Source organism: Halichoeres trimaculatus, unplaced genomic scaffold (genome assembly GCF_033239565.1).
Source record: "Halichoeres trimaculatus isolate MK-OKI-2021-1 unplaced genomic scaffold, fHalTri1.1 fHalTri1_scaffold_2, whole genome shotgun sequence".
Classification (NCBI taxonomy): Eukaryota; Metazoa; Chordata; class Actinopteri; order Labriformes; family Labridae; genus Halichoeres; species Halichoeres trimaculatus.
In genome coordinates, this window is record NW_027437180.1 from 35,515,882 (window position 1) to 35,541,572 (window position 25,691).

The 25,691-nt window shown below is 40.3% G+C and overlaps 2 protein-coding genes across 3 annotated transcripts in view; both read left to right on the forward strand.

Moving 5' to 3' along the window:
- Positions 1–11,909, forward strand: part of evi5l (ecotropic viral integration site 5 like) — a 56,819-nt gene extending 44,910 nt beyond the window's left edge. For both annotated transcript variants that reach the window (XM_074685364.1, XM_074685372.1), the window contains 3 exons: positions 32–127; positions 243–338; positions 8,238–11,909. In XM_074685364.1, coding sequence (XP_074541465.1) covers positions 32–127; positions 243–338; positions 8,238–8,552 — 507 coding nt within the window. In that variant the 3' untranslated portion in view covers positions 8,553–11,909. The remainder of the gene's footprint in view (positions 1–31; positions 128–242; positions 339–8,237) is intronic.
- A 9,948-nt stretch (positions 11,910–21,857) lies between these two features.
- LOC141802017 (uncharacterized) lies at positions 21,858–25,038 on the forward strand. The gene is made up of 5 exons (XM_074685407.1): positions 21,858–22,123; positions 22,864–23,083; positions 23,182–23,301; positions 23,391–23,556; positions 24,854–25,038. The coding sequence occupies exons 1-5, from the start codon at positions 21,858–21,860 to the stop codon at positions 25,036–25,038; spliced, it is 957 nt and encodes a 318-aa protein (XP_074541508.1).
- The last annotated feature ends 653 nt before the right edge of the window (positions 25,039–25,691 follow it).

Here is a 25,691-nt window from a genome sequence, read left to right on the forward strand (position 1 = left end):
TCACCTATGACTATCTCCCTGCTTCACCCAGAGCAAAGAGGAGGTGATGGCCGTGCGTCTGAGAGAAGCAGACAGTATGGCGGCCATGGCTGAGCTGAGACAGAAGGTGGCAGAGCTGGAGATACAGGTGTGACAGTCAGAGTGTATCCTGAGTCTGACTATCTGTTCATGCAGTTGATCAATTCTACTGAAAAGACTGAATGTGTGTGTGTGTGTGTGTGTGTGTGATGTGTGTTTTACAGAAAGAGGAGGGGCTGATCCAGGGTCAGCTGAACCACTCAGACTCCAGACAGTACATCAACCAGCTCAGGGACCAGATCTCTGAGCTCAAGAACGAGGTTAGAAACACATCCTCACTCTGGCACAAAAACACACTCAGCTGGAAATAAAAATTTAACTTAGGCTGATCTGTAATTCCCCTTTAATACCTCCAACATAAATACCAACAAACAACCAAATTTCATTAATTTAAACATGCAGGGCTCATTAATATCCTCATGTGCTTCATGAAATTACAGATCCTGAAACCTGTGTGCTTTAGTTTTTGTGGGGCTGACAAACACACACAGATGATAACGAAGTTGTATATAATTTTGTACTTTCTTATACTTGTATATATACTTATAATTCTATTTTTTACTCTCTTTTATTAAAACTTTTTGAAGGGAGTGGCTATAACAAAAAAGCAAATTCCCCTCGGTATTAATAAGTATTTCTGATTCTGATTCTGATTTATAGACTATATGTGAAGCACTTTTCATACAACTCTGTGGCATAAAGTCCTGAACATAAATAGACAAGCAGCTATAAAATAAAATAATAAACAAATAATGTGAAACAAACAAATGAACGGATTCCTTTCCTACCCTACTGGGAAATGCTGGGGTATACAGATGCATTAAAACTGGGGTTTGCAACGTTTTGGTGCAGTAAGCAGAAAAAAAAATAACGTACAGTCAAAATAAAGGAAATATTAAATATAAGTTCCTTTTATTCAGGCATACCTGCCTGATTAAATTTTCTTTTTAACAATTAGTATAAAAATATTACAATAATCTGGAAAATCCCCTTTAAGCACCCAACACAGGCAGATTTTCTGTTTGAGTAAATTTGAGAAGTTTATCTACTAGGGATGGGTACCAAATCAGGTACTTTTATAGGTACCGACCAAATTCTGTCAAAAGTAAATGCATCCTTGTGACTGTGATGGAGTGGAAGAGTAGGTGATTTTCCATGCTAAACATGAACACAGCATTGCAAGGTTATATATTGAAGAATAAATATGTTAAATTGAAAAAGAAAGTGTACTTTATCATTATAAAAAAATAATATTTTTACCACATAAACACAAAAAAGTACCAAAAATTGGTACTGTTGAGTACCGGTACCTATTGCCAGGTACCGGGCATCGGTACCGTATCGTTTTAAAAGTGAAAGGTACCCATCCCTATTATCTACAATGTGTTAATACTACCAGAATATTACCCTGTTATATATTATATGATAAAAAATCTTACGACACTAGTTTGAGCAACATTCATCTAATATTTTTCTAACTTATTTTGTTATTTTTATCTTGCCCTACTTTGTATATTATATATATATATATATATATATATATATATATATATATATATATATATATATATATATATACATTATATATGTATATGTGATATTTTATTATTCTTTTTCTAATTCTAATTATTCTTATTATTAACATTATTATTATTATTATTATTATTATTTTCCAGTTAACCTGCAGCTGTTCTATTCTATTCTACCATACCAACTTAATTTATAAAGCACTTTTAAAAACAGCCACAGCTGTAAACAAAGTGCTGTACAGGTAGATAAAATAAAAAGATAAAAACAGATGAGAAAAACAGACACTTATAAAAGAAAATATATTTAAAGCAAATAAAAGGAAATGACATTAAGCAAAGAAGATTAAATCTTACTAAAGTGAAAACCAAAGAATAAAGATGGGTTATAAGACACATTTTAAAAGTGGACAGTGAAGAGGCCTCACTAATGAATAGGGTGGAGAAGCTCATTGTTTAGGTGGGGCAACACCATTTCAACATTAAATAACAAACATAAAAATTTTAGAATCAGCTCTAAAAGTCACAAGCAGCCAGGGAAGTGAAGTGCCGTATTTCACGTGTACCTGTTAAAGTCGTGTACTGTGACATGCAGGTTATTAATGAACAAGTGTAACTCTGTTTTTGGAGCAGCAGCAGCCTCTCTCTGCAGCTCTGCAGATCCTCCATCAGGTCAGGCTGACACAGCAACATCTCCACAAATCTGTTACCGCTGTTTGGCTCTCAACACAAGACATCCGATTAGTCTGCTACTCGCTCAGTTTTTGGAGTTAGGACTCTATGACTGGGCTGTGAGCTGAAAGTTCATTTAAATGTTGCTTTCTGTGGCCCAGAATAATGTGTGATGTGTTTTTTCCTCTATCTATAACACCATCTGCATCACACTGAGTGCACTCTGCTCCTCAGTGACACACACACACACTCACTGTTGATTTCTCTATTTGAGCTCATTGCACAAAACTGATCAAAGGTGAACAGAATCTAAACTCAAGGTGTTTTGTGCAGAAAGTCACTGCTTTGAACCAAATGTGTTTCAGTAGCCTACGTGACGGACTACGAGCTTTTCCGGGGACGTTGGATTTGTCTCCCTTTTTAGTCTTGGCCCTTTGAATCCCCATTAGCTGTACCCTGGAGCAGAGCTAGTCTTCCCGGAGTCCAGGCTAAAAGAAAACACATATTTACATATAAATATATATACATTCACATTCAATCACATTTTGTAAAGAAAAAGAAAAACATACGACTAGGCCTGTCACTATAATCAATTAATCGATTAATCGAACGATAAATAAAAACGTCCTTGGTAAGTTTGCCAGCCTCAATAAACTGACACGTGCATGCATGTTTGTTTTCCTCCTCTCTTTTGACCAAAGAGGCTGAATGAGAAGATGGCTCACTACGTCTATCTTTCCTAACATCGGGGTGCATAGGTTCTATAGCGGATTTAGCAGTTTTATGGCGGAGTGAGCATCTGTCAAAAATGCGATCTTTGGGGTGAAGACGGGGCTGCTTGCTTGTACACACAGAGAGAGCTAAAGCGAGCGTCCTGAGGGGTAAGGAGGAAACACACGCTAATATGAGTGATGGCACGAAAGATACGGTTCTTAAGCCGCCTGCCACAGTCCCAGTGTGGGAATATTTTATTTTTTATCAGAATCAACAAAGTGTGAGCTCATGAACACCAATGAGCTGACATGTCGCATTTGTTTGAAAATAGTGGCGACGAAGAAGAAGAAGGGGAGGTGCAGTGGAGCCTTGTTCTTTGACAATCCGCTCTTACTGAGGCTTTTGATCTGCAAAGTAAATAGAAATAAAAGCGCCAAATGGTGGCGCTCAAAGACAGCTACATTGCCAAAGAAATGCAGCCCTTCAATACGGCTGAAAGCCAGAAATGTTAAAAATGTTTGACAGACAGTACGGATTGACTGGGAAAAAGTACATGTTACAAACAATTCAGGAACTGTATAAACTCCCTTTTATTTAGGCTATAGTTTTTATTGTTGTTTTTTTTGGAGTTTTGTTTTTTCTTTAGAGACAGGGTCTATGTTTTATTGTTCTTGATTAGTATTAATTATTTTCATTGACATTTATTTTTTTCTAAAAGAGAGTCCATTTCATTTTCATTGTATTTTTTTTCTCTTCCTTGTTTCTTAAATTTATTATATTTTTTGTTTATTTTATTTAAAAGATCCTGACCTTTTAATTACAGTTAAATGCTCTTAGGAAATTAAAGTTTCTTGCTTTTGATATGGTGTACTCACTTTATTATCCCATTTATCATAATTACATCAATGAAAAAATGGGGGAAAAAAATCAAAATAATATTGACAATAATATCGTTTATCGGCAATAATATTTTGGAAAATGATCGTCTAGCAAAATTTGTTTTCGTGACAGGCCTACATACGACGCACAAAGTAAAACTTTACAGTAACATCTGTCAAAAATAAAATAAAAAGATGTAATCCACAAATCCATGAGTCTATATACACACACCTTTATACCCCAAATATACAGTTCAAGAAAACTTTCAAAATAAAAGACTCAGTAAGAGCTGAGGAAATGCTACCATGAGGTCAAATGAAAAAATATGATAGAAAGAAAAACAAAATGAAGGAGTTAGACGAAATAAGACTCTAAAAATCACCTTTGATCAGAAAGAAAACCTCCACGCTGTCACACTGAGTGGGTATTCTGACTACACCTATCTGCCTAGAGTTTTCTCAACATTTGCTTCTGACTGAACCAAAGGTGAGCACGGTGTGTGCGTCAGAGGAGGAAAGGGATTTTTTTTGTTGAACCCACAGCTCTTTGACTTCTGTACACAGTTCTTCACTCACGCTGCAGCAGCTGGGTTTTAAAAACTTCTTGTAAATTCACCTCTACAGATTTTTTGTGTGATAACTTTATGACTTTAAGCTTCATTGCCAATTTATCGAGGTGAAATTCTCCCCTGCAGCGTCTCTGAGCGTGTTCATTCAGAGAGTTGCTGTGCGTGACTCTGAAGCGAGTGGGTGTGATGAGACTGCACTGATCTTTACTGCTGCTCTCCTCTTTCTTTTCATCCCCCCACCTCTTTTTTTATCAGAGCCGTGGTTTTTCTATGCGAGACTGAAACTTGCGTGAGCACAAATGAGGAAGCGGGGGACAATTTAGAAAAATCTCAGTGTAGCTGCCTGAACATTTGAGTCACATCGACCGTGCTGGTAAATAATGAGAGTGTTGACAAAACACAGCTGAGGAGAACATACGTGCACATTAGCTGATGAGTTAGGGTGATTCAGCTTGACACACTGATCCAAATTAACAAGAAGAGAATATTAATCTAAATAACTGCGTTTTCACCAACTTTCTGTCTCAGTATTTATCAATTTCCATCGGTTGCTTGAACCTTAATCAGACAGAACATGACCATAAAGAAGCAGATGATTTTTATTTACTGTAGCTTCACACACTCACGCACTCAAAACCTTTCCAATGGTTAACCACTGCTTTCCCCCTCCCCCTGCCCCTCACCCAGAATGAGTGTGTGATAGGAGGAAACTAAAACCTCTGAGATTTGTCATGAGTCACTGAGGGTAGCACACATGAGAAACATGCATCTAACAGTCAACTTTACTTCTCTGCCTTTTTAATGTGACCAACGTAGGGCAGCAGGGAGTTAAAATGTGAAAATAATCCTTTTAAATTTCTATCTTATGCACAGATTGAGTTAATCTAACGAACAGTGAAAGTATGGGGCTCAGATTTAGCTGTGAAGACCCCCCGTCCTATTTGCAAAACCTCAAAGTGGTGAGAGCGATGCAGACGCTACGTTTTGTTTTTCGTACGAAACAACCCGCAAAAAACAGTTCCCAGCACCTGACATAAAATGATCTCAAAAAAACAAGTTCATTGAAGATCAGCTCAACATTTTTTACATTAACCCTTCAATTCATGATGAGAACTCAGAGAGCTTTCAAAAAATCAACACAGGTCTTCATTATTCAGTATTTTCTTTTTCTGTGAAGTTTTCTATGACTATTTAAACACCAAAACTACCTCTTTGCTTCTTCTATGTCTCTCACAGACAAAACATACTTTTTTTGATCGCATTTATCTTGGGTGCTCTATCCTTTGATCGCGACGCTCTTTCTCTCTGAACTACCGCGACACATCCTCAATTTAAGCGTGAGCTGCCTGAACTTTTCTGACTTGCAGCGTCTCTATATGCCTCTATCATCTCACATCTTCTCCTCATATCCATGCTGAGCTCTCATCCAAAGAGCACACAGCTCTCACCCACAGTAGTTTACGAGACCCTGCCTCCCCCCACTGAAAAACATAATCGACTTCTTTAGATGCAGTAAAGGGTTGTAATCGAATTAACATTTATAGACGTCAACGGCAGCTATGATTTAATGATCTGGAAAACAAAACCGTCAAAAACAAGTGACTAAATCTGTTTAATCATCTTTCACATCTGAAACATCTGGCAGGAGTTTGTGTTGGTGTCATATGTTTTCACATGTTCCTCTGCGGAGCATCAAATTGTGATATTTCTGACAGTGTTCATTAAGAAGGTTGATAACATGTGCTGACATTGAGCGAAGGGAGATTTTTAAAAACAATTTTGAAGTTTTTACATCAGGGGGAATCAACTACATTTGTCCAAAAGCCAAAAACTGTTTTTCAGTTTTCTGACCCTGTGAGAGCCAGATGCTCTTGAGAAACAATTGAAATAAATTGGGATCCCAAAGGTCCATCTATGCTCAGTGTTGAATCAGGTCCAGACAGAGCCTTCTGCTCGCGCTACATTCCTTTCATCCATATCTCTGCCTGTTTCAGTAAAGCTTACGGATACTGACCAACCGGAGTAGTGCCACTGAAAACTGCAGAGACAGTGTTGCTGTTACTACCAGATATGTAGCTAAAGTGAGACACGAAGAAGAAATAACAATGGCGGAACTTTTTGAAGACAGTCATGATGTATTTACCGGCCTAACAGCAAACTACATCTGCAGTGTGTCTTCGTTCCGTTACGGCAAACGGGTCAAAAAGGTTTCATTCAAATCAATGTGTCAAATCACTCTGGATCCGTTCTGTTGCAGTACATCTGTGGCTGGTACGTCATGTTGCAGGTAATCCACAACCATCCTATTTTTGATGTACGCAGAGCTGTGATGCATAAATTCAGTGCAGGGACAGGAAGTTGTGACCGAGAAGTGCCTAAAAACACCCAGTGACTTTCAAAAGAAAACAAACCGTGTCAAAATCATTTCGTATTTAGCTTGACTGCGATGATAAACAATCATAATGGGGGGAGCCAGACCAGGAGTCAACAGGTTTGAGGTTTTGCAGCCCAACATGAATAAAGAGAGACTTATCAATGGAGTTGGAACTTCTTAAGCGCCCTTCACACCGCCGCGCGGTAACCGCCCCGAAAACCGCTCCTCTGCCGGCAGAGACCCCTGAAATGCAGAGCGTTTTTCAAAGCGGCTCCTGCCGCCACGGCATGAGCATGGGGTAACAGGCGGCAGTGACGTAGAGGTGATTCGGCGAACGTTACAGCAGAGCCTGCCCAAAAGTCCTTCACAACACTCCCTCCTCAAAAACACGTACCCCCTAGTAGTACCTCTGTTTACTCTATAATGTGTATATGAAAGATTTTATTATTATTGTAGAGCTCTGGATATTCAGATACCGGCAGTATTAGCTCCTCCATTGCTCGTTCTGCCCCGCGAAGCCTGCTATTTCCGGGTTTTCTTTTTCCTTCGATGTGATTGACTGTTCCCAGGCGGCTGCCGCCAGAAAGTTCAACACGCTGGACTCTGGGCGGCAGGGGAAAATCTGTGCGCGTGCACGTGGGCGGCAACCGCTTCTGGGTCCTACCGCTGCAGCCAAAACCGCTTGCCGCCTGCCGCCCGACCCTCATTAAAATGACTGGAGGCGGCGCATTGCCGTGCGGCGGTGTGAAGCCCCCTTTAGTCTCACGACTCCAGCTGTCTATCAGTCATGCAGCTCGTCGGACTGAACATGCAGCCGTTGTAAGTTGACAAACGCAGTCAAGACACAACAGAACTGTGTCGCACTGCAGACGAATCTGGTGTATATCAGGCGCAACTGACCACCGCCTCCTAAAACACTTCCTTCCATTTTTGTACATTATACAAGAGATACATTAGCAATACTTCACAGTCGTAATGTTTGTTTTTGAGTTTGTTGTTGTCATAAACTTTTAACTCTGTTGGTTATGTTGGTTAATGGCAATGACAACGTAAAGAACGCTCGTAAGTATGTGAGCAGTAACAGTAAAATTGTTTATTAAGGGTGTGTACATTTTTGTATATAAAGGGAATATGTAACAATAAGTTTTATATTATTATTTGTATTTCTTATTCCAAGTTTTGTACTGTAGGTAGCCACCAGGTGGCGATTGTAATATTTTAGGTTTCATCTTTGTGAGGCTGTCGCACTGTCCTTCACCATCAGATGCAGTGTGCTAGGTTGAGGAGAACAGGAGAGCCCTAAAAGAAAAGTTGATGCGGAAAAGCTTTGATAAAGCTTCTGTATTTATTTTGCTTGTTATCACGACACAAATATGATAAAAAGGCCTCCCTTCCTCCTGAGAAACTTTCCCATCTGTGTTTTCAGATTAGGCAGCTGCGAGGTCAGAAGGCGGCGCCCAGCTCCAGGGTCACCTGTGGCGGAAGCACCAACTACCAGGACCTCTGCCTGGCCAGCCCTGCCTCAGCAGAGGGGGACTACCTGAGCTCGGACGACGACCTGCTCCCCAGCCCGCTGCCTCCTAACGCCCTTTACCCGTCCCTCTCCGGCCCGTGTCACCCGACTCCCCGCCTGGACAGCGAGGGGAGCACGGACAGCGAGGCGGAGGAGCAGGTGCGGACACACCCGGACCCTCAGCAGCTGTACGGCAGCATGGTGTGTGCCGAGGCGCTGGATAACTGAAGCCAGGAAGGACGCGCTGGATTTCTTTGAGCTGAGACGGACAGCTGCTGTGAAACTGTGACTGTATAATCCAATCCAGTCCTCCTCCTCCTGGGTTTGTCCTGTGTCAACCTGATGCAGACGAAATGGCACTGATTGGTCCTCTTCTGATCATCACCACCCGCCGTCTCTGCTCCTGTTACCGTCTCCCCACACCGTCCGATCTTGTGCCCCCTGATGAAGAGGTAATGTAAAACCTCTCTGCTTGTGTAACTGTGCCAGAAACTGTCAAAACACGTATCCATCAAAACAGGAGTGAGACTGAAACACCACTGGACCTGAATCTGTGACTGAAGAGGTTTGGGAGTGGGTAGACATGCAGAAAATAACTCCCCCATCACCCCATGAACTAAACAACTGACACCTGACGCACTGTATAGTCAGTCTACCCGTATATAACGCTCCTCCCTGATTGGTTCAGGTATAAAAACCTCTTTATCCCCTTTTTATGCTTCTCATTAGAAAGACTCAGACAGAAGAAACTTCTATCAGCCATCGATTTACCTCTCACTAGACCAAGTATTTAAAAAAAGGTGATGAGTGTGCAGTGTAGGAGTGTGTACCTATCAAACAGTAGGACTTCATTGGACGGTATTCATACATGAACACTGTAACCAACCTGTCATGTGTCGTCTGTATCAGCGAGCAAAACCAGCTCGTGTCAAAACATATTCATGCAAACACACTGAAAAGGAAAGAAAAGTGTTGCCAAATGTAATTTTTGTTCTGATTATTTATATGTTGTAATTTATTTTGATATTTTTTTTTATTTTTTTATAAATCTATATGAAACCTTAGGAGTGTAGAGAAACCGACAGAGGCCAAACTTTCCACGCCGTCCTTTGTGCCAACAAGTCGCCTGTGAGTGTTTCAGAGATGGGAAATTTGCTGCTATGGTTTTTGGATTGACGACTTTTCTTTCTTTCTTTTTTTGTCTGTTTTTCTTCTTTCTATCTTTGTGAACTGAACATGTAACCTCCTGTGAACGCTTACTTTGATTTCCTACAGTAGATAACCGCTTTGCAGGCTGATCACATCTGAAAACTGAGCAGTTTCACTTCATTTATCTGTGGGGCTTTTGAATGATTCACAACAAGGGGATTTATTTCTTTTATTTCCTATCCAAGTGTTTTCATCACCCTATGTTGGATTTGAAGGAATAGTTTGAGCATTATAGAAATATATATCTTTTAAATGCCAAGATGTGAACAGGGGTGCATTGAGTAGGAAAACATCAAAAACCCATGACTGACTTATCAACCTTTTGTCTAATAACAAAAGGTAACATTTAAATCTACTGGTGGCTTCAGATAAAAAAAAGTGCAGCTGTATTTTGATTTCTGTTGTCATGTTAAACAGAAAAGACAGGTTTTTAAAGTTCATGGGTTTTCCAGCTAAGCCAAGATAATTCAACCATCTCCTGGCTGGAGCATAAGGGCCTGTTTCCACTGACAGCATTTCATTTTCTGTGCACTCAAACTCAAGAAGTAGCGGGACGACTGTTGCCAACTCTTAAAGAAAACCAGACTCATAAAGTTTCAGTCTGTAAATATCTTTCTTGAGAGATTTCAAGGTGTGTAGAAGCGGCTAGTTCCAAAATCGGTTATTTCTACGCGCTATTTCACGGTTTCTTTGGTCAGGATGGATTTTCCTAACCTTGCAGAGCAGATGGACCTGCCTGATTCAGTTTCTGAAACCCTGCAGAACAGATCCATCTTGCCAGGCTCCATTGACCAATGAATTCACACAGCTAAATTCTAACCTGCCCAATCAGGGAAGAGAGGCGGGGGCAGCGGAAGTGACGAGCAGACGTGACGTCAGCAGACTTTCGTACTTGTCAGCGTTCCTTTAATTCTTAAGTTGACTTTACAAAAACAGCAGCAGTCGTCTAACGCCATTATCACAGCTGTTTCCCGTGTTCCAGTAGTTGTTCGTCTATTGTTTCTCAGCAGCGGCACACATAAGCTACGTCATACTGTGGCTTGTTGTGGATTGGTCTGTGGTGAGTGTGTCAATCAGAACGGTCGTCCAATCACCAGCTGCTGATTTTTTTTGAAGGTCACTCCTCTGAAAACAAATCCACAGAGCTGCTACTCAAATAGACAAGCTAAATATTTCTGTGGCGGATATATTAAACTATCTGTCTGGCATGTCAGGTTAGGATTTTCCTGAGAGAACACTCAAATCCATTTAAGGCACGTAAATGACACCAAACCTGCAAAGTTTAACAGTGAGACACAAGATCTGACAAGGAAGCTGAACAGGAGAGTGCTAGAGCACGGGCTGAAACATCGTTGAAACTGTTTATGTCATCTCAGAGCACCGGCCTACGTAACAGAAAGGGGCCGTTTACACAACAACGGTTTTAGGGTGAAACGCGAAAGTATTGTTGAGTTTCGGCCTCACGTCTACACGGAAACGGCATTTTAGCCGACCTATAACAAACTTTTTAAAACGGCCACCAGAGTGGAATTCTTCTAAAACTCTACCGCCGTGAACAGTAACCTGGCGTTTTCAGTGGAAACACTGATTGTACTGTTGCTACGATCGTCGTGGACTTCCGTGTTGTGCTTGCGTAGCTTAATCTGCTGACAATCTTTCAACAAAATGTGCATCTGTTGCTTCACTTCTGCTCTTACCATTCACCAATACATCGGATGATCGTCCCAGCTCTACTTCAGTGGAGATCCACCAGTAGCCCCTTCTTGACAAGACAGTTATAGCACCAACTACTGGCCTGGCATGCTCACTACAGCGTTTTTAGTATCTCCGGTTTCCTTGTAAACACAGATTTTTTATTTTTACTGCATTTAAGCATTTTTAAATGAAACGTCATGTAAACGGGGCCTAAACAGTCTGCTCACTTTCTGGCCGCTAAACTACAAACTTAATTTATACATTTTGATTGTTGTCACATTTCATCACAATAAATAAATATATTACCTTGTTGCTATGCATCCTGTGAAAAAGTTGTCAACAAAGAAAAGCAGTGTTAAAAAGAGAATGGACTCCAAAACAAATGCACGTCTTGGCAAGAGTCACGTCTTTACCACAGTGGTTGATGGTGCTCATGGGAAACTGAGTCTTTATCACTGAGACACTACCAATGCTCATATCAACATCAAACAGGTAGTCATCACAGAACCTTTAAGCAAAGCAAATTGTTAGCATGTAAACATATAAGTGAAGTGGAAGAGATGCAGAAATGCTGTCAGTGGACACAGGCCCTTATACTAGATCTACATATATAATAGCGCCAATACCAGTCCAACAATCTACCAATAATCACTTCATGTGCTTCTATCACTTTTTGAACCCGTTTCACCAGAAAAAAATTTTTCAACAAGCTGCCATCATAACCAGAGGATGTGTAGAGGGAAATATTTTACATATCAAACGTGAATATATTCAGTGTACAAAGGAATGGTGCAGATTGTATGGAGAAATATAAGATACAGCATTGAACAGAGAAACGTTTATGGATATAAAGATGTTGGGCTCAGTTTCACAGCTTACGCTGAAAGTGAGTCTTTCAAACAGGGTGATCTGCTTTTTGCACAACACAGAAAGAGGGAACTGCTCCTTACACTCAGTACGGAGAGATGCTTTTGGTTGATTCATGGTGGGATCATTTTTTGTGAGACTTTATCCATTTCAGATTTTGTATTTTGTTCACGATCCCTCAGATTGTTGCTTGAAGGAATCCCACTGTCTGTTTCACAATCCTACCCTACATAACTTTGAATTGGTGATGGAGAAAATTGCTACTGCCTTCGAGGAAACCAGGAAATTGGATCATCCAGAAATGGCCATGAGAGAGCTGAAGAGGATGTCAGTTAGGCCACACAGATGTTGCAAATAACAGCTTTTTAGTTGAAGCAACAGCTAAAATCTGTGCACAGGAATCAGTGTGGGGTGTTAAATCACGCAAGAGTTGTTTTCTGTTTGTACAGACTGACAGCAGCACTGAGCATATGGTTTGGGTCTGTGAGCGTATTTACTTTGGGTTAAAAATGGCTGCAATCTTCACTTATGGTTAAAATCCTTCTGATACTTTTATGTAATTATAATTTCAATATTTTAAGTTATTTTAAGATGTTTTCTTTTAAGGCCTTTCTTTGTGAAGATTGGATGCTCTCCCAGAGCACGCGTCCGTTCTCACCTCCTACAGTCCACTTCTTTTTCAGACTGATACCAGTACAAATTCTCAACAATAGAATACCAATACCACCATTACTTTTGATACATAAAATTTAAATTAACAGTGACTGATCATTTAAACACAGACAACTCTCTCTCATTTACATTTTTTTAGATAAATTAACAAAAGTGCAAAATAAAACTAACAACTGTCAGAGTTTTAGTCATTTTAAAACAAACTGAAGCGCGAGGTTATCTAGTTCAACGGTTAACTCTTCCTGGTTCATTAATCTTGTCTGAACCATAGACTGTGTAAAACATGGACGTAGTCTCCCCAACATCACCTGTCTGTTTCTGAAACAGAAAATGAAGCACATCGGCTATAGCTGCCATAATGGTAGTGGCAAGGGCTTTGCGTAAAGCTATAGGGCGCCTGTCGGTCACGTGACCTGAGCTATGCCTCTGATTGGGCGAGCTCTTGATCTTAATATCCTTTGAATTGCCCAGTTAGAAAAAAATTCCCCCTACAGTGAAATTGACTCAGACAGGAGACGTTTTTTGAACCAGACTGTAAATAGGTAAATTTCTGCTTTGAAAACAGCTTTTTTTGGCTTGGTGTGTATGTGACTTCTGGTACTTCCAGAGCCAGCCTCAAGCGGACACTTGAGAAACAGTAGATTTTAGCACTTCTGCATTTTCTCATATTCTTAGACCTGAGGTTGCCGCTTGGTCTGGACAGGGCCTGACGCACATTTGCCGTGGTGTCAAACCGCAGCAATGTAGCGTCAACTACTGGTGAGAAGGAATTACTCGCTTGAGTTTGGGCTGCTGTTATGGGCAGCCTCCACGAGTACCAATACCTTGAAAAAAAGGCTGGTATCAGCCAGATACCCTATACAGATACCAGTTCTCGCCCATCCCTAGCTTGCGTGTTTCAGTATGTTAGTCCTATGACAGTCTGACCTGTCTAGGATGAACCCACCAAAAGTATCAGGACACCCCTCCAAACTGTTGACTACAGCTGTTCCAATCACTTCCATGGCCACAGGTGTATTGAATCAAGCACCTAGGCATGTAGACTGCTTCTGCAAACATTTGTGAAAGAACGTATCTCTCTCTTGAGCTCAAAGAATTCGAGCATGGTACCATGATAGGTTGCCACCTGTGCAATAAGTCCACTTATGACATTTCCTCATTACTAGATATCTTACAGTTAACATTTAGTGGTGTTATAACTACTTTTAGCAGATACTTTTAATAATGTAGTGTATGATAGGCTCCAGTGACCCTGAAGGTAAGGGGAAAAGGATAACAAGTGAGCAACAAAACGTATTTCAGCACGTTGTATAGAAGTTCAGTATTGAATAGCTAACTCATTTTACATCTTTATTTCCCAGTTTTCTAAATGATCTTCTGGCTGCAATGCTGGATTCTGATTGGTCAAAACCCCTTGGCAACAGTTTTTAACTGTCACCAACATTGCATCATGTCACATCAGTCTGAAGGAAAGAGTTCAAAGGGTTTTGCTTCTGTTGAAGTTATCGTCTGTTAGCAAACAATGTGACTAATATGTTAGCTTTAGTTAGGATGCTAATTCAGCAACATGCTATGAAATATTTATACTGGATCTTGTCAAGCAATCTTTGGGATGGCAAAGCAATTTCAGATTTCAGGTTGCCACAAAGAAACTTAGTCAACTGCAGAGCTCAGAGGTTGTCAGAGTAAAGAAAGTACCTCAACGCCAAGGTTTCTGTTTCCCATAATTCCCATTTAACTCTCAAACTGATTGTTAATTCAGGACATTCCACCACAGCTGCTGCCACTGAGTTTGTTTACAAAGAATACCTCTTACCTTTAACCCAGAGAAACACTTACCGCCCACCACAATGGGGTCACACTGAAACCAGCCTGATCTGGTTCGCCGGAAGACGAGACAAGATGTACATCTCTGAAAGCAACCCAGGCTTCTGCTGGACAACATGAATCTGTGCATCTAGGTTATAGTGGATTGAGTTTTATGTGACAACAAAAACTAGATCCCATGTTGTCTTTAAGGGGACGATTGACTCACAGATAAATATCTAAACCGTTAAACTGGTCCAACTGAATTCTCAAGATGCTCTTTTTGAATCTGCTCATGGACACTTAAAGGGCTTTTTAAGTCATCTTGAACAGTCTTTTTTTAATAAATTTGCCTGTTCATTATCCACAATCATTAGCCAAAATGCTGTTTCTCAGTATCTGTGGTTAGGGTCACGAAGACCTAAGACCCTACGTCAGTTGACAAGGTTAGGGATTAAGTCAGGTTTCAAACAAAAGTGCTACGTAAATACAAATAAATACATTATCTCGTCGCTTTGCATGCTGGGAAAAGTTGTTTTGAACAAAGAAAAGTGGATTTTGAAAAAAGATCTGATCTCCAAAACAAATGCAGGCCTTGGTAATGGTGCGTTCCATTTGTCCTCGGAACTGGGAAGTCGGGAGTGGGAATGACGTCATCTCCGAGTTACGTGTACCAGTTGCCAAGTCGGAAAACTTGCCATAACAGCAATATAATACTATGTATACAGATGATTTATTGCGACAAACACCAGTCAGAAATAGTAGCTTAATTACCGTTTACCACTTAAGTCAGAATTTCCTACTGGGAACTCAGGGGTGGTGTGGATGCTCCGACTTCCCAGTTGGAAGTTCTGACCTTGGTGGGCGTTCCAGTTGGGCGTTCCCACTTGTAACTCAGAAATCTCGACTTCCGAGTACAAATGGAACGCACCACAAAAGTCACGGCTTCAGGACATCGGGTGACAGTGCTCATGGGAAATGGAGTCTTTATCCCTAAGAGATACAACAGATTCTGGCCCAACATTAAACGTATCACCACAAACACATTTTTTCAGAGCATTTGGAAGTGATGAATCCGTTGTATGATACTAAAACCACATTTAACACCAGAACTACTGCGATAATAGTCTGAAGAATTTTAATTTTTAGTTTTCTTTGGGTTTTATTTCAATAACTTTTTGATTGTTAAAGGTTTTTTGGACCCAGCTCAGTGCTCAGTGTTCATGATGACGTGTGTACACGGCTGTCTAGTAATGGTGCTCCGCTCTCACCACTGTCTAAAAAACAACTCTATCTACTGTGATGAAACATTTTGATATGTTGTAAATTTCTTCTGAATATATGATTATCACTCATCTTTGATCTTATTTTTATAAAACCATCAGATCTTTGTTTCCTCCTGCTCGCAGCAGTGATAACTGAACGACTGACCATCATAATGTGCCATAAACTTAGGTAGACTAACACATTATGCTGAACAACCTCATGTGGTAAACAAGAGTTTCAGCCACACACACACACACACACACACACACACACACACACACATCCCCCTTTGTTTAACAGCCACGTCATGGATTTATTGTGGAGTGAAATACCATCACACTGTGTTCCTCCAGATGTGTCATCATGAAACTAAAACATCCACACATCGTCCCTGACAGAGCAGGAAATCAGACAGCTCGGTGCAGAGCAGGTTGATCCGCACAGACTTTCAGAAGAAGAAGAAGAAGCAGACGGTGTTCATCTTGGTTTGTCAGATTTCTGTGTGGTTCGTCGCGGCTGTTTGTTCCCTGAAACCTCATCCACCTTCTCTGTCTGTCTGTCTGTCTCTGTCCTGCGATTCAGCTGATGTTATCAAATATATTAAATGACGGTAAAGATTATATAAATTCAAGTATGATGGGAAGAAAAATACATTTCAGTGTTCTGTATCCTATGAATGATACAAAATAAACTTTGACATTGCACCTTTGCATAGGCCTGGTGGTCTTCTCGTTGTTCATTTCTGAACTTTGTCTTTTTTCCAACTCACTCCTTTTTCTCACTTCACAGTTTGCTTCTAATGTCCTGTGTCTACAGTTCAAGAAAGAAAATTGGCCACAAAAAAAAACATTTGAACAATAAACATTGTGGCTTTGCTTAGGTAGCTGACTGAACTAACTGAAGCTGAAACTCATTCCATCACAGAAAGACATTACTGGCTACGTTTACATGCAGTTAGTAACCCTTTCATATTCAGAATATTAGCAATAACCCAGTTGCGATGCCATGTAAACACCAATAACTCTTCTGGAAAACTGGACAATGCTCATATTCCGATTTTTGAAAACCCGAAAATCACCCCTGGTTTACTCCTTTTCTAACCCAAATATTTGGTAATGTATACGTAGGTATGGGTACCAAATTAGGTACTTTTATATGTACCGGTACTGAGTGCCAATTCATGTATAACAAAAGGTACCATGTTTTGGTACGTAAACACATCCTTGTGACTGTTGGAGAGTGGAAAAATAGGAGATATTCCAGTCAGCACCGTTGGGGTCATTATTTGCAAGTGGAAGAAGCACCACCTTACCATCAACAGGCCACGCACAGGAGCTCCTTGCAAGATTTCTGACCAGGGAGTCAGAAAGATAGTCAGAAGAGTACTCAACCAGCCAAGGACCACCCTGAAAGTGCTCCACAAAGACTTGGAGGCAGCAGGTACAATTGTTACAGAGAAAACAATAGGCAATGCACTCCACCGCCATGGCCTCTATGGACGCTCAACCCGCAAGACTCCATTCCTCAAGAGAAGGCATGTTGAAGCTGTTTTAAAGTTTGCTAAACAGCATCTTGACAAGTCTGTAGAATACTGGGAGAGTGTTGTCTGGTCAGATGAGACCAAAACTGAACTTTTTGGCTGTCATACTACAGACCATGTTTGGAGGAGAAATGGCACTGCACATCACCCAAAAAACACTACACCAACAGTGAAGTTTGGAGGTGGAAGCATCATGGCATGGGGTTGTTTCTCATTTCATGGTATTGGCAAACTTCATATAATTGACGGAGCAATGAATGGAGCCATGTATGGGGAAATTCTTGATCTGAATCTGCTGCCATCCACCAGGATGATGAAGATGAGACGTTGCTGGACCTTCCAGCAGGACAACGATCCACAGCACACGGCAAAGTTGACTCTCAAATGGTTTCAAAAAAAAAATCAATCTGTTAGAATGGCCTAGTCAATCACCTTAAATCCAATCAAACATTTGTGGACAGAATTAAAGAAAAGGGTTCACCAGAGGGCACCAAAGAATATTCCAGATTTAATGAGAATCTGTGCAGAGGAATGGGCCAAAATCACACCTGAGCAGTGTGGGCCATTAGTTCAAACATACAAGAAGCTTCTGGAAGCTGTCATTGCAAACAAAGGCTTCTCCACTAAGTATTAGATGAGTCTCAGTTAGCGTGTTCAATACTTTTTTCCTGTGTTATCGCATTTAATTCATCATAATCATCATTTATGGACCTGATCATTGTGATTTCTTTTCATGTGTGGATTATTTGAATAATATCAATGTCTGGTAGAAATTTCGTTTGAATTGCATCTTTAGAAATAAATGTGATTAGAAAAAAGTTGACACGTTCAATACTTATTTTCCCCACTGTATATCCATTTGTATTGTTTTTATTAACATGATGATGAGTTCACTGGACTCTTTTGGCCTCCACTGTCACCAGATCTCAATCCAATAGAGCTCCTTTGGGAGGTGGTGGAACAGGAGATTCTCCTCATGGATGTTCAGCCGACAAATGATGCTATCATGTCGGTACGAAGCAAAATCTTTGAGGGATGTCTCCAGCACCTTGTTGAATCTACACTTCTGAAGGCCAAAGCGAGTCCAACCTGATACTCACATCACACTGAGCTACATATTCTAACTAACAGGTTTTCTCTGTGAAAATGTCAGGATGGGAATCTGCTTTCTCATCATCCAGCTTCTTCAAACCTGACCACCACCCGCTGTTTAGCAACACAACTGTGTCGACACAGAGTGTGGACATTTTCTGCAGAACTTTCAGCACAGACGTCCATCCTCTTCCCCTCACATCCGCCGTCATCTGTCGCCCCAGATTCATTTCACACTCACAGCTGCAGCTTTGAAAAGTTTGGGGGTAAAAGAAGTGGAGCCTGTGAGGATCTGAGCTGCAGTCAGCGTGTGCAGCGTCTCGGGCTGTCAGCGAGGAAGCTGTGTGGTTGCTGGCTCTGGGTTCTGAGCTGAAACACTTCCTCATCTCGTCACTCGAGTCAGTGCAGCGAGAGCATCAACCGCTCACCCCAGAGCACGCTGACCTCGCATGTGACACGCTGACTTCACACCATCTCTTTTTTAGTTTCATGCTAAACCTCTATAATCTCAAGATTGGGTGAGATATCAAGAAGCACAGGGGGAACTCAAAAACCTGGTGAGTAGTCAAACTTTTCTGTTTGAACAAGATCTACTCTGGATTTGTTGGTTTGGTCATTTTTATTTTTTCTTATTAAATGATAAATCAAAGTAACTGCATGATGAGAAAAGAAGGTGTTTCATTTTGAGAAGGTTAAAATCTACAACTCTTATGACTTGTTTGAAGTGTTTGAGCTTTTTCAAGAGTAAAAGTCAGAAAATCAATGCACAAATACCTTAAGGTGGATCAGGATAGGATGGATAGGATTCACAAACACAATCATTTAAGAAGAAACACTTAAGCATTCCTGAAGACACACAAAAAGTTTCAACTTCTGCAAAGGTTCCTCCCAGCTTTGTGTAAAGTTGAATTTAGATGTGTAACATCGTGAATGTATTCCACCTGGATTTGAGAGAAAGTTTATTTTATTTGTTCTTATTTGAGTTTGTTAGACACTCAGATGTTAAGTCTTGTCACTCTGGTGAAATCACAACCAAAAGCAGCCAGCAATGAGAAATAACTTGTTGTAGCTTCTGTTGAAATAAAATCAGAGACACTTGGAGCATCTGGTCCTTTAGCAATTCCTCCCTTCAATTTGAACCCTATAGGTTATAAAAGACAGATTGTTAGACAGCTCATGAAATCAGATCTGATCCAAACATGCTCAAAAAAGGTGCAGAGAAAACTAAGTTATTGTTTCTTATCTTCATCTAGCGTCAGGTACAGAGCATTACTCTCAGGTTCAGTTGCTAAGTGATGACCAAAACTGGGCAAACATGGCATTTAAGCTTTTCCTTTCCTCTTTAATCTCATATTTTTCAATAATTAAGTATAAATAAACAGTACAAGTCAATACAAAATGTGGAAAAAAAAGCTACAAGCAAAAAATAATAATTAAATTAAAATTTGAAAAAATAAAATAAAATAAAAAATAAACTTAAAATTTCACACCGAACAAACATAATATAGAAGTTTGCATATGGACATCAAAACAGACACGTATGAATTTAAAATGTGCATTTTTCCACATAATTGAATATGTGTCTGAAACAAATGCAACATATGACTCCATCTGACAAATCTCATTCCACATTTTCTTTATGGATCTTAACCTTGTTACAATTTACAGAACAGTCTTGATGAAGGTTAAAGCTGTTCGACTGACGCAGTGATGAGTATGGGTGTGTCACGTCTGCTTTTACTCACCACAGAGTTTTAATTTATAAAGAAAGCAAAGGTTAGAGTGGGTGAAGTGGAAATGTTTATGCTTCTTTAAGCTGCAGAGTTTTGTAATTTCTTGTTTCCGGTTCAGGCTCACTGTGAGATTAAACTTAAAGATTGTAAAAAAAATTGTTTGAACTAGCTCCAATTGTAAGATACTAAACTGTCTTATACTGTAACTGTAAAATATGACACACATTTAAAAGCAGTATAAGCAAAAGTATTGTTATCAAAACAGTCTAACTGCAGAAGACGATGTGTTCCCCCGTGCTTTGAAAAATAAACATGGTTCACAAATAAAATCTGTTTAAAATTTGTTGAAAAAAAAAAAAGAGGAAAAAAAATCCTCAAAATTAACCCAATCCTTGATTTTCTGCATTAGCTTCCTGTTTATTTTTCATTGATTTCAAATCAGCCAGTCATCGTTATTAATAATGTAACCCTTTCTGAGCCAGCTCACTCTCTAAGATCAGCTGATCTGTCTGAGTCTGATTGAAATCCAATCGCTGGCGTCAGGAACATCAAGATTTTGCTGCCCAGGTTCCTTGACTCTAGAAACACCTGCAGAAATCTGTTTCAATTTTCACATTTTTCAAAACTTTCTTGTTGGACGAGGCTTTCCTAACCGTGTGACTCTCACTGTTTCTGTCCTTCTCTGCTGATTTTATCTTAGCGTGTTGTTTCATCTTTGAATTTTATATCTTTACTTTTATCCATCTGTTGTGTTTCTTGTTGTTTGCAATGTTTGCAACTTTGAAAAGCGCTTTATAAATGAAGGTATTATAATAATTTCGATGTATCCTCATGGACTGATGCTTTTTACTGATCTGTTTGTTCACTTCCCGTGAGATTCCTGTCTCCTCGTACTGTTATTTTAATCTTAAAAATGACTTTTATTATATCTCTCAGTTGATAATTTGTAATGAGTGAAACACTTCAGTGTCCTGAGGATCGACCCAGTTTCACCTTTGCTTAAATGCTCGGATCTGAAGTATCTGAATAAAAAAAATAAATAATAAAAAATGTAGATGAAGAAAACTGTGATTCGAGGAAAGTTTTAAGTACAGGCACAAGTTTAACTAGTTTTGTCATTTTAACAGAATTTACTGCTGTATCTGCATAATGGGAAAGGTCTTTTTGGTTAAAAAAAAAAAAAAAAAACCCTTGCGGACAGTAACTTACAGTAAAACTTACAGCGTCTGTTTTACAGTGTATGAAAACACAAAGGCGAGGCTTCAAATGATTCAGAATATTATGTCTGATGTTTATCTATTGTTTCATTTTCTAGTCATTTATTTGACTTTTTTATTTCAGTTTTAAATCAATGTGTGACACGAAGAGAGCAAACAAAACAAAAAATAAATAAATTAAATTAAATATTTACCTTTTCTTCTTCTCTGAATCACTGTACCAACAAAGTGTGGAGTGTGTGTTTGTGTAGTTCCTGGACGCTCTCAGAGAAGAAACCTGAAACTTTTGAAGACACAGTTCTGCCGCCCTCTACTGACAACACAACGATCAAACGTACACCCTCGATCCATTGCTTGGTAGAAGTCGTCTGCTGCATTTTAATCCTCTTGATGACTCTGATTTCAGGTCCACGGCGGTTTCCCTCTCCTCAGAGTGATGCCTCGGTCTTTCTTAGTGAAGCGAGGAGGGCTGCACCACCACCGGCCCTCAGCACGGAGCCCCGGCCCTGGATCGACCCTGGTGACATTCAGTCAGACAGAAAAAAACACAGAGTCCTGGTACACACCTCTGTGGGACTCCACAGCTCGAACAGCAGACAATAACAGCAAAGAGCCTGTCACATTACTCCAGCAGGACCTCCAGGCTGTTCAACACCAGAGTGGAGGTAGGAACCTCAAGTGTTACCAGCACCAGGTCTATGAGAACCTGGGCCTATAGCTAAGGTTTAGCACAGGCAAGGGTGCACTGCGTAACTCAAAATAATGTTTAAACACTGTGGATTAAGGAGAGAGAGGACACAGTCAGCGTCTTGCTCTGCCGTAGCTCATTTAATGTGAATAACTAAATAGAACATTCTCATATTCCATATTAACTAATAAAGAGTCAAAAGCATGCAAATAAAAACATAAGTAACATAAATACATGTAAAAAAAATAGACACTAAACAATATAAAAATCTCTTGAAACATAAATAAATACAACCAAAGGTACACTATTTTCTTGCGTTCTTACTTTAAAAGTTAAAAAGACCAAACTGTGAAGAAAATGCTCAGAAATATGAAGTGATGGAGGTCAAGTGGTTCAAGTTGTTCAAGTTCTGCAGTTAGCACAAGAGCCAAAAAACTGAGAAAATGTCAACCGTGTTAACTGTGATTTTTGTGCCATAATTCTTTTAATTTATGGCCAAACTGATAAAAATGATGAGGGACATTTCTAGGGAGCCTAGTCTTAATTCGAAATGTGGAATGGAAATTATGCTCCAAAATGTATTTATTTTTTTACTTGAATATTTAAGAATTCATTAGAGCTTAAGCTTGCCAACCAATGAATTAAGGTAATGTACACAAGAATCACTCGAAAGCATTCTAAGTTTAGGTAGCCAGCTCTGATAAAAAGGAATAAATTTATCGAAATACACAATGTACTGATGTTTTTTGCCTGTCTGTCTAGACTCAGACTTCTCAGACTGCAGTTTGGTCAACTCGAATACCTCAAGCACAACAGAAGAAGTCAAATTTTCCCCTCCCAGAGCAGCAGTTTGCTCTGCACCTCATGGGATCTCAAAATATCCACATGAACCGTCTTTGGGACAGGAAGCCTGGAGTCAGCACCCACCGATCCCAAGGGACATCAGGAGGCAGGAGTGTCCACTCTGCAACAAAGTATGTCGTCTCTGCACAGTTTTCAGTGGAAAACTGTTAGCAATCACCTCTTTACATTTTTTAAGCTCTTTAACGTTCATCATTTGATCTCTTTGCAGATATTTTCATGTCTGTCAAGTCTTAAGACTCATATATGCAAGAGTCATGGAATCAGGTCGTCACCTCACATCAAGTCCAGCAGGACAGACGGCAGGAGATCCTCCTACAGAAGCAGCAAGGTCAGAGCACATCACTGTTCAGTGGGACAAATTCACCGTACATCAATGAGAGAAAAACGGGCACATAACCACAGAGCGTTTTGTTTCAGGAGAGGACGTTTGGTTGTACGGAGTGTGGGAAAGTGTTCAAGCGCTCCTCCACCCTCTCCACCCACCTGCTCATACACTCAGACACGCGGCCGTACCCCTGCCAGTACTGCGGCAAGAGCTTCCACCAGAAGTCCGACATGAAGAAGCACACCTTCATACACACTGGTGAGACATGTCTGAGGTTTAACAAAAGGGTATCAAAGAGCTTTTAATACCTGCAGGAAGTAAACCTTGATTTTTCTGTCATTCCAAACAACACATGCTCATATTTCATAGCGTATCAAGTAACAGTCAGCATATTATTATTATTTAACATACAAACCGTAAAAATATCTCCTGTTGAGAGTCAGCTTACCCGAAAGCTTTGAAGAGGGGGTATTTTCCTTTCTCAGGCTCTATTTTGTCCACTTCCTGTTGCTGAATGTGATTTACACTGGTGTTTTAGGAAACCCCAAATTTAGCCTCTGTTTGTTTAGCTGCTATCTCTTCAAGGCTCCCTGCTCCATAATCCCCTTCCCTCTGATTGGCTAGCCCAATACCATTGTACGGTTTTGAAGCCAAAATACCCCGTCACAGTTTCCGCCATTGGCAGTCAGAGTCTGTGCAGTAGAGGCTATGAGGGACTCAGGGAGTATCTCAGTGGAGCTGGGTGAGAAAATTATATATATTTTTTCTTTTAAGAGTCTAATCACTTCTTGGCTCTCCCTCCCGACATATTATACAATCCTAGAAAAAAATGCACAAGAACGGCAGCTGTCAATCATCGTTAAACGTGATGTAAAACCTAATTTTTAACCTCCTTTAACTAATAAAAATGAAACTTTTCAGAAAAAAACAGGACCTGAATACAAGGCAGCCAAATATTATTTTTAAATCACCACAACGATCAGATGTGAGAAACATTTCTACAAGGTGTATTAATCTTTTTAAAGTTTGACCACAGCCCATCTAGAATGGCTAGGGAGATTGATTTTTTGACCTATACTGCAACCAGCCACCAGGGGGAGCAGTTTTTGTGGCGACCTCACTTCAAGCTGAGCAAGATGAAGTCCAATTTTTTTTTTTTTTTTTTCGTCTATGGTCATGAACCAATTAGAGGATCATTATGTGATGACCTCATCATAAGATCTTGCGAAGATCTCATGCTACTTTTGAGGGCTATTATGGAAGCACAATAGATCCTATTCTTCAATTTGTCAACAGGCAAAGTTCTAGGCAACTTTTTTAACTATAACCTTATTTGTTGCAGATCTTGATAAAAAAAATATTTAGCGTGCAAAAAAAAGAAAAACATTTTCTATCATATATACATGAAGCTGGCGCTGAGGCAAAAATGTCCATTAGATCTCTGGTTCTCAAAGAATTAGTATTTTCAAGATGTGTGAATCCTAGTCCCAAACTGGAAACCTAATTATCATGGCTACTTTTTCCTCTGATGTCTTGTTTTGTGTCTGTTTTCCAGGAGAGAAGCCCCATGTGTGTCAGATATGTGGGAAGGCCTTCAGCCAGAGCTCAAACCTCATCACTCACAGCCGTAAACACCGCGACGAGCGGCCCTACCGCTGTGCCCGCTGCCCCTACGGCTTTCAGCACAGAGTGGAGCTGCGGCAGCACCAGGAGCACCACTGCAGCTACCGCTTGCTCTGACACAGCCCAGTCCCCATCTTTTGTCTCCGTCAGAAAGCAGGAAACACAAGAGAAGCTCTGACAGTGTTATCAGGGAAAAAAAGACACTATATAGTGTCACTATACCCCGTGTCACTATAAGTAGCTGAGACTGAGCTCACACAGCAGACAGTCTGATTGAAGGCAGGAACTATGAAGCTGTTTCTATCATAGTCTCGCCGACGTCACCCGTCTGTTTCTGAAACTGGAAATGAAGCAAATTGGCTATAGCGGCCATATTGGTAGTGGCAAGGGGTTTGTCTACAGCCATAGGGCGCCTGTCGGTCATGTGACCCTGAGCTGTGCCTCTGATTGGGGGAGCTCGCGATCTTAATATCCCCTGAACAGCTGCGTTAGAAAAAAAATTCAACCCTCGTACAGTAGGTGCTGAGAGTAAAATTAGCGACTCAGACAGGAGATGTTTTTTGAACCAGGCTATAAATAGATTAAATTCTGCTTTGAAAATGGCTTTTTTTGGCTTGGTGTGTATGTGACTTCTGCTACTTCTGGAGCCACCCTCAAGCGAAAAACTCGTGAAATAGCAGATTTTAGCACTTCCACATTGTCTCAGACCGGAGGTTGCCGCTTGTATAAAACATGGACGTAGTCTTCACAACGTCACCCATCTGTTTCTG

Coding starts and splice junctions, on each gene's coding strand:
- LOC141802017 (XM_074685407.1), top strand. CDS start 21,858: ATGCCTCGGTCTTTCTTAGTGAAGCGAGGAGGGCTGCACCACCACCGG. Junction 22,124..22,863: donor TACCAGCACCAGGTCTATGA/GAACCTGGGCCT, acceptor TTTTTTGCCTGT/CTGTCTAGACTCAGACTTCT. Junction 23,302..23,390: donor CCTCCTACAGAAGCAGCAAG/GTCAGAGCACAT, acceptor GTTTTGTTTCAG/GAGAGGACGTTTGGTTGTAC.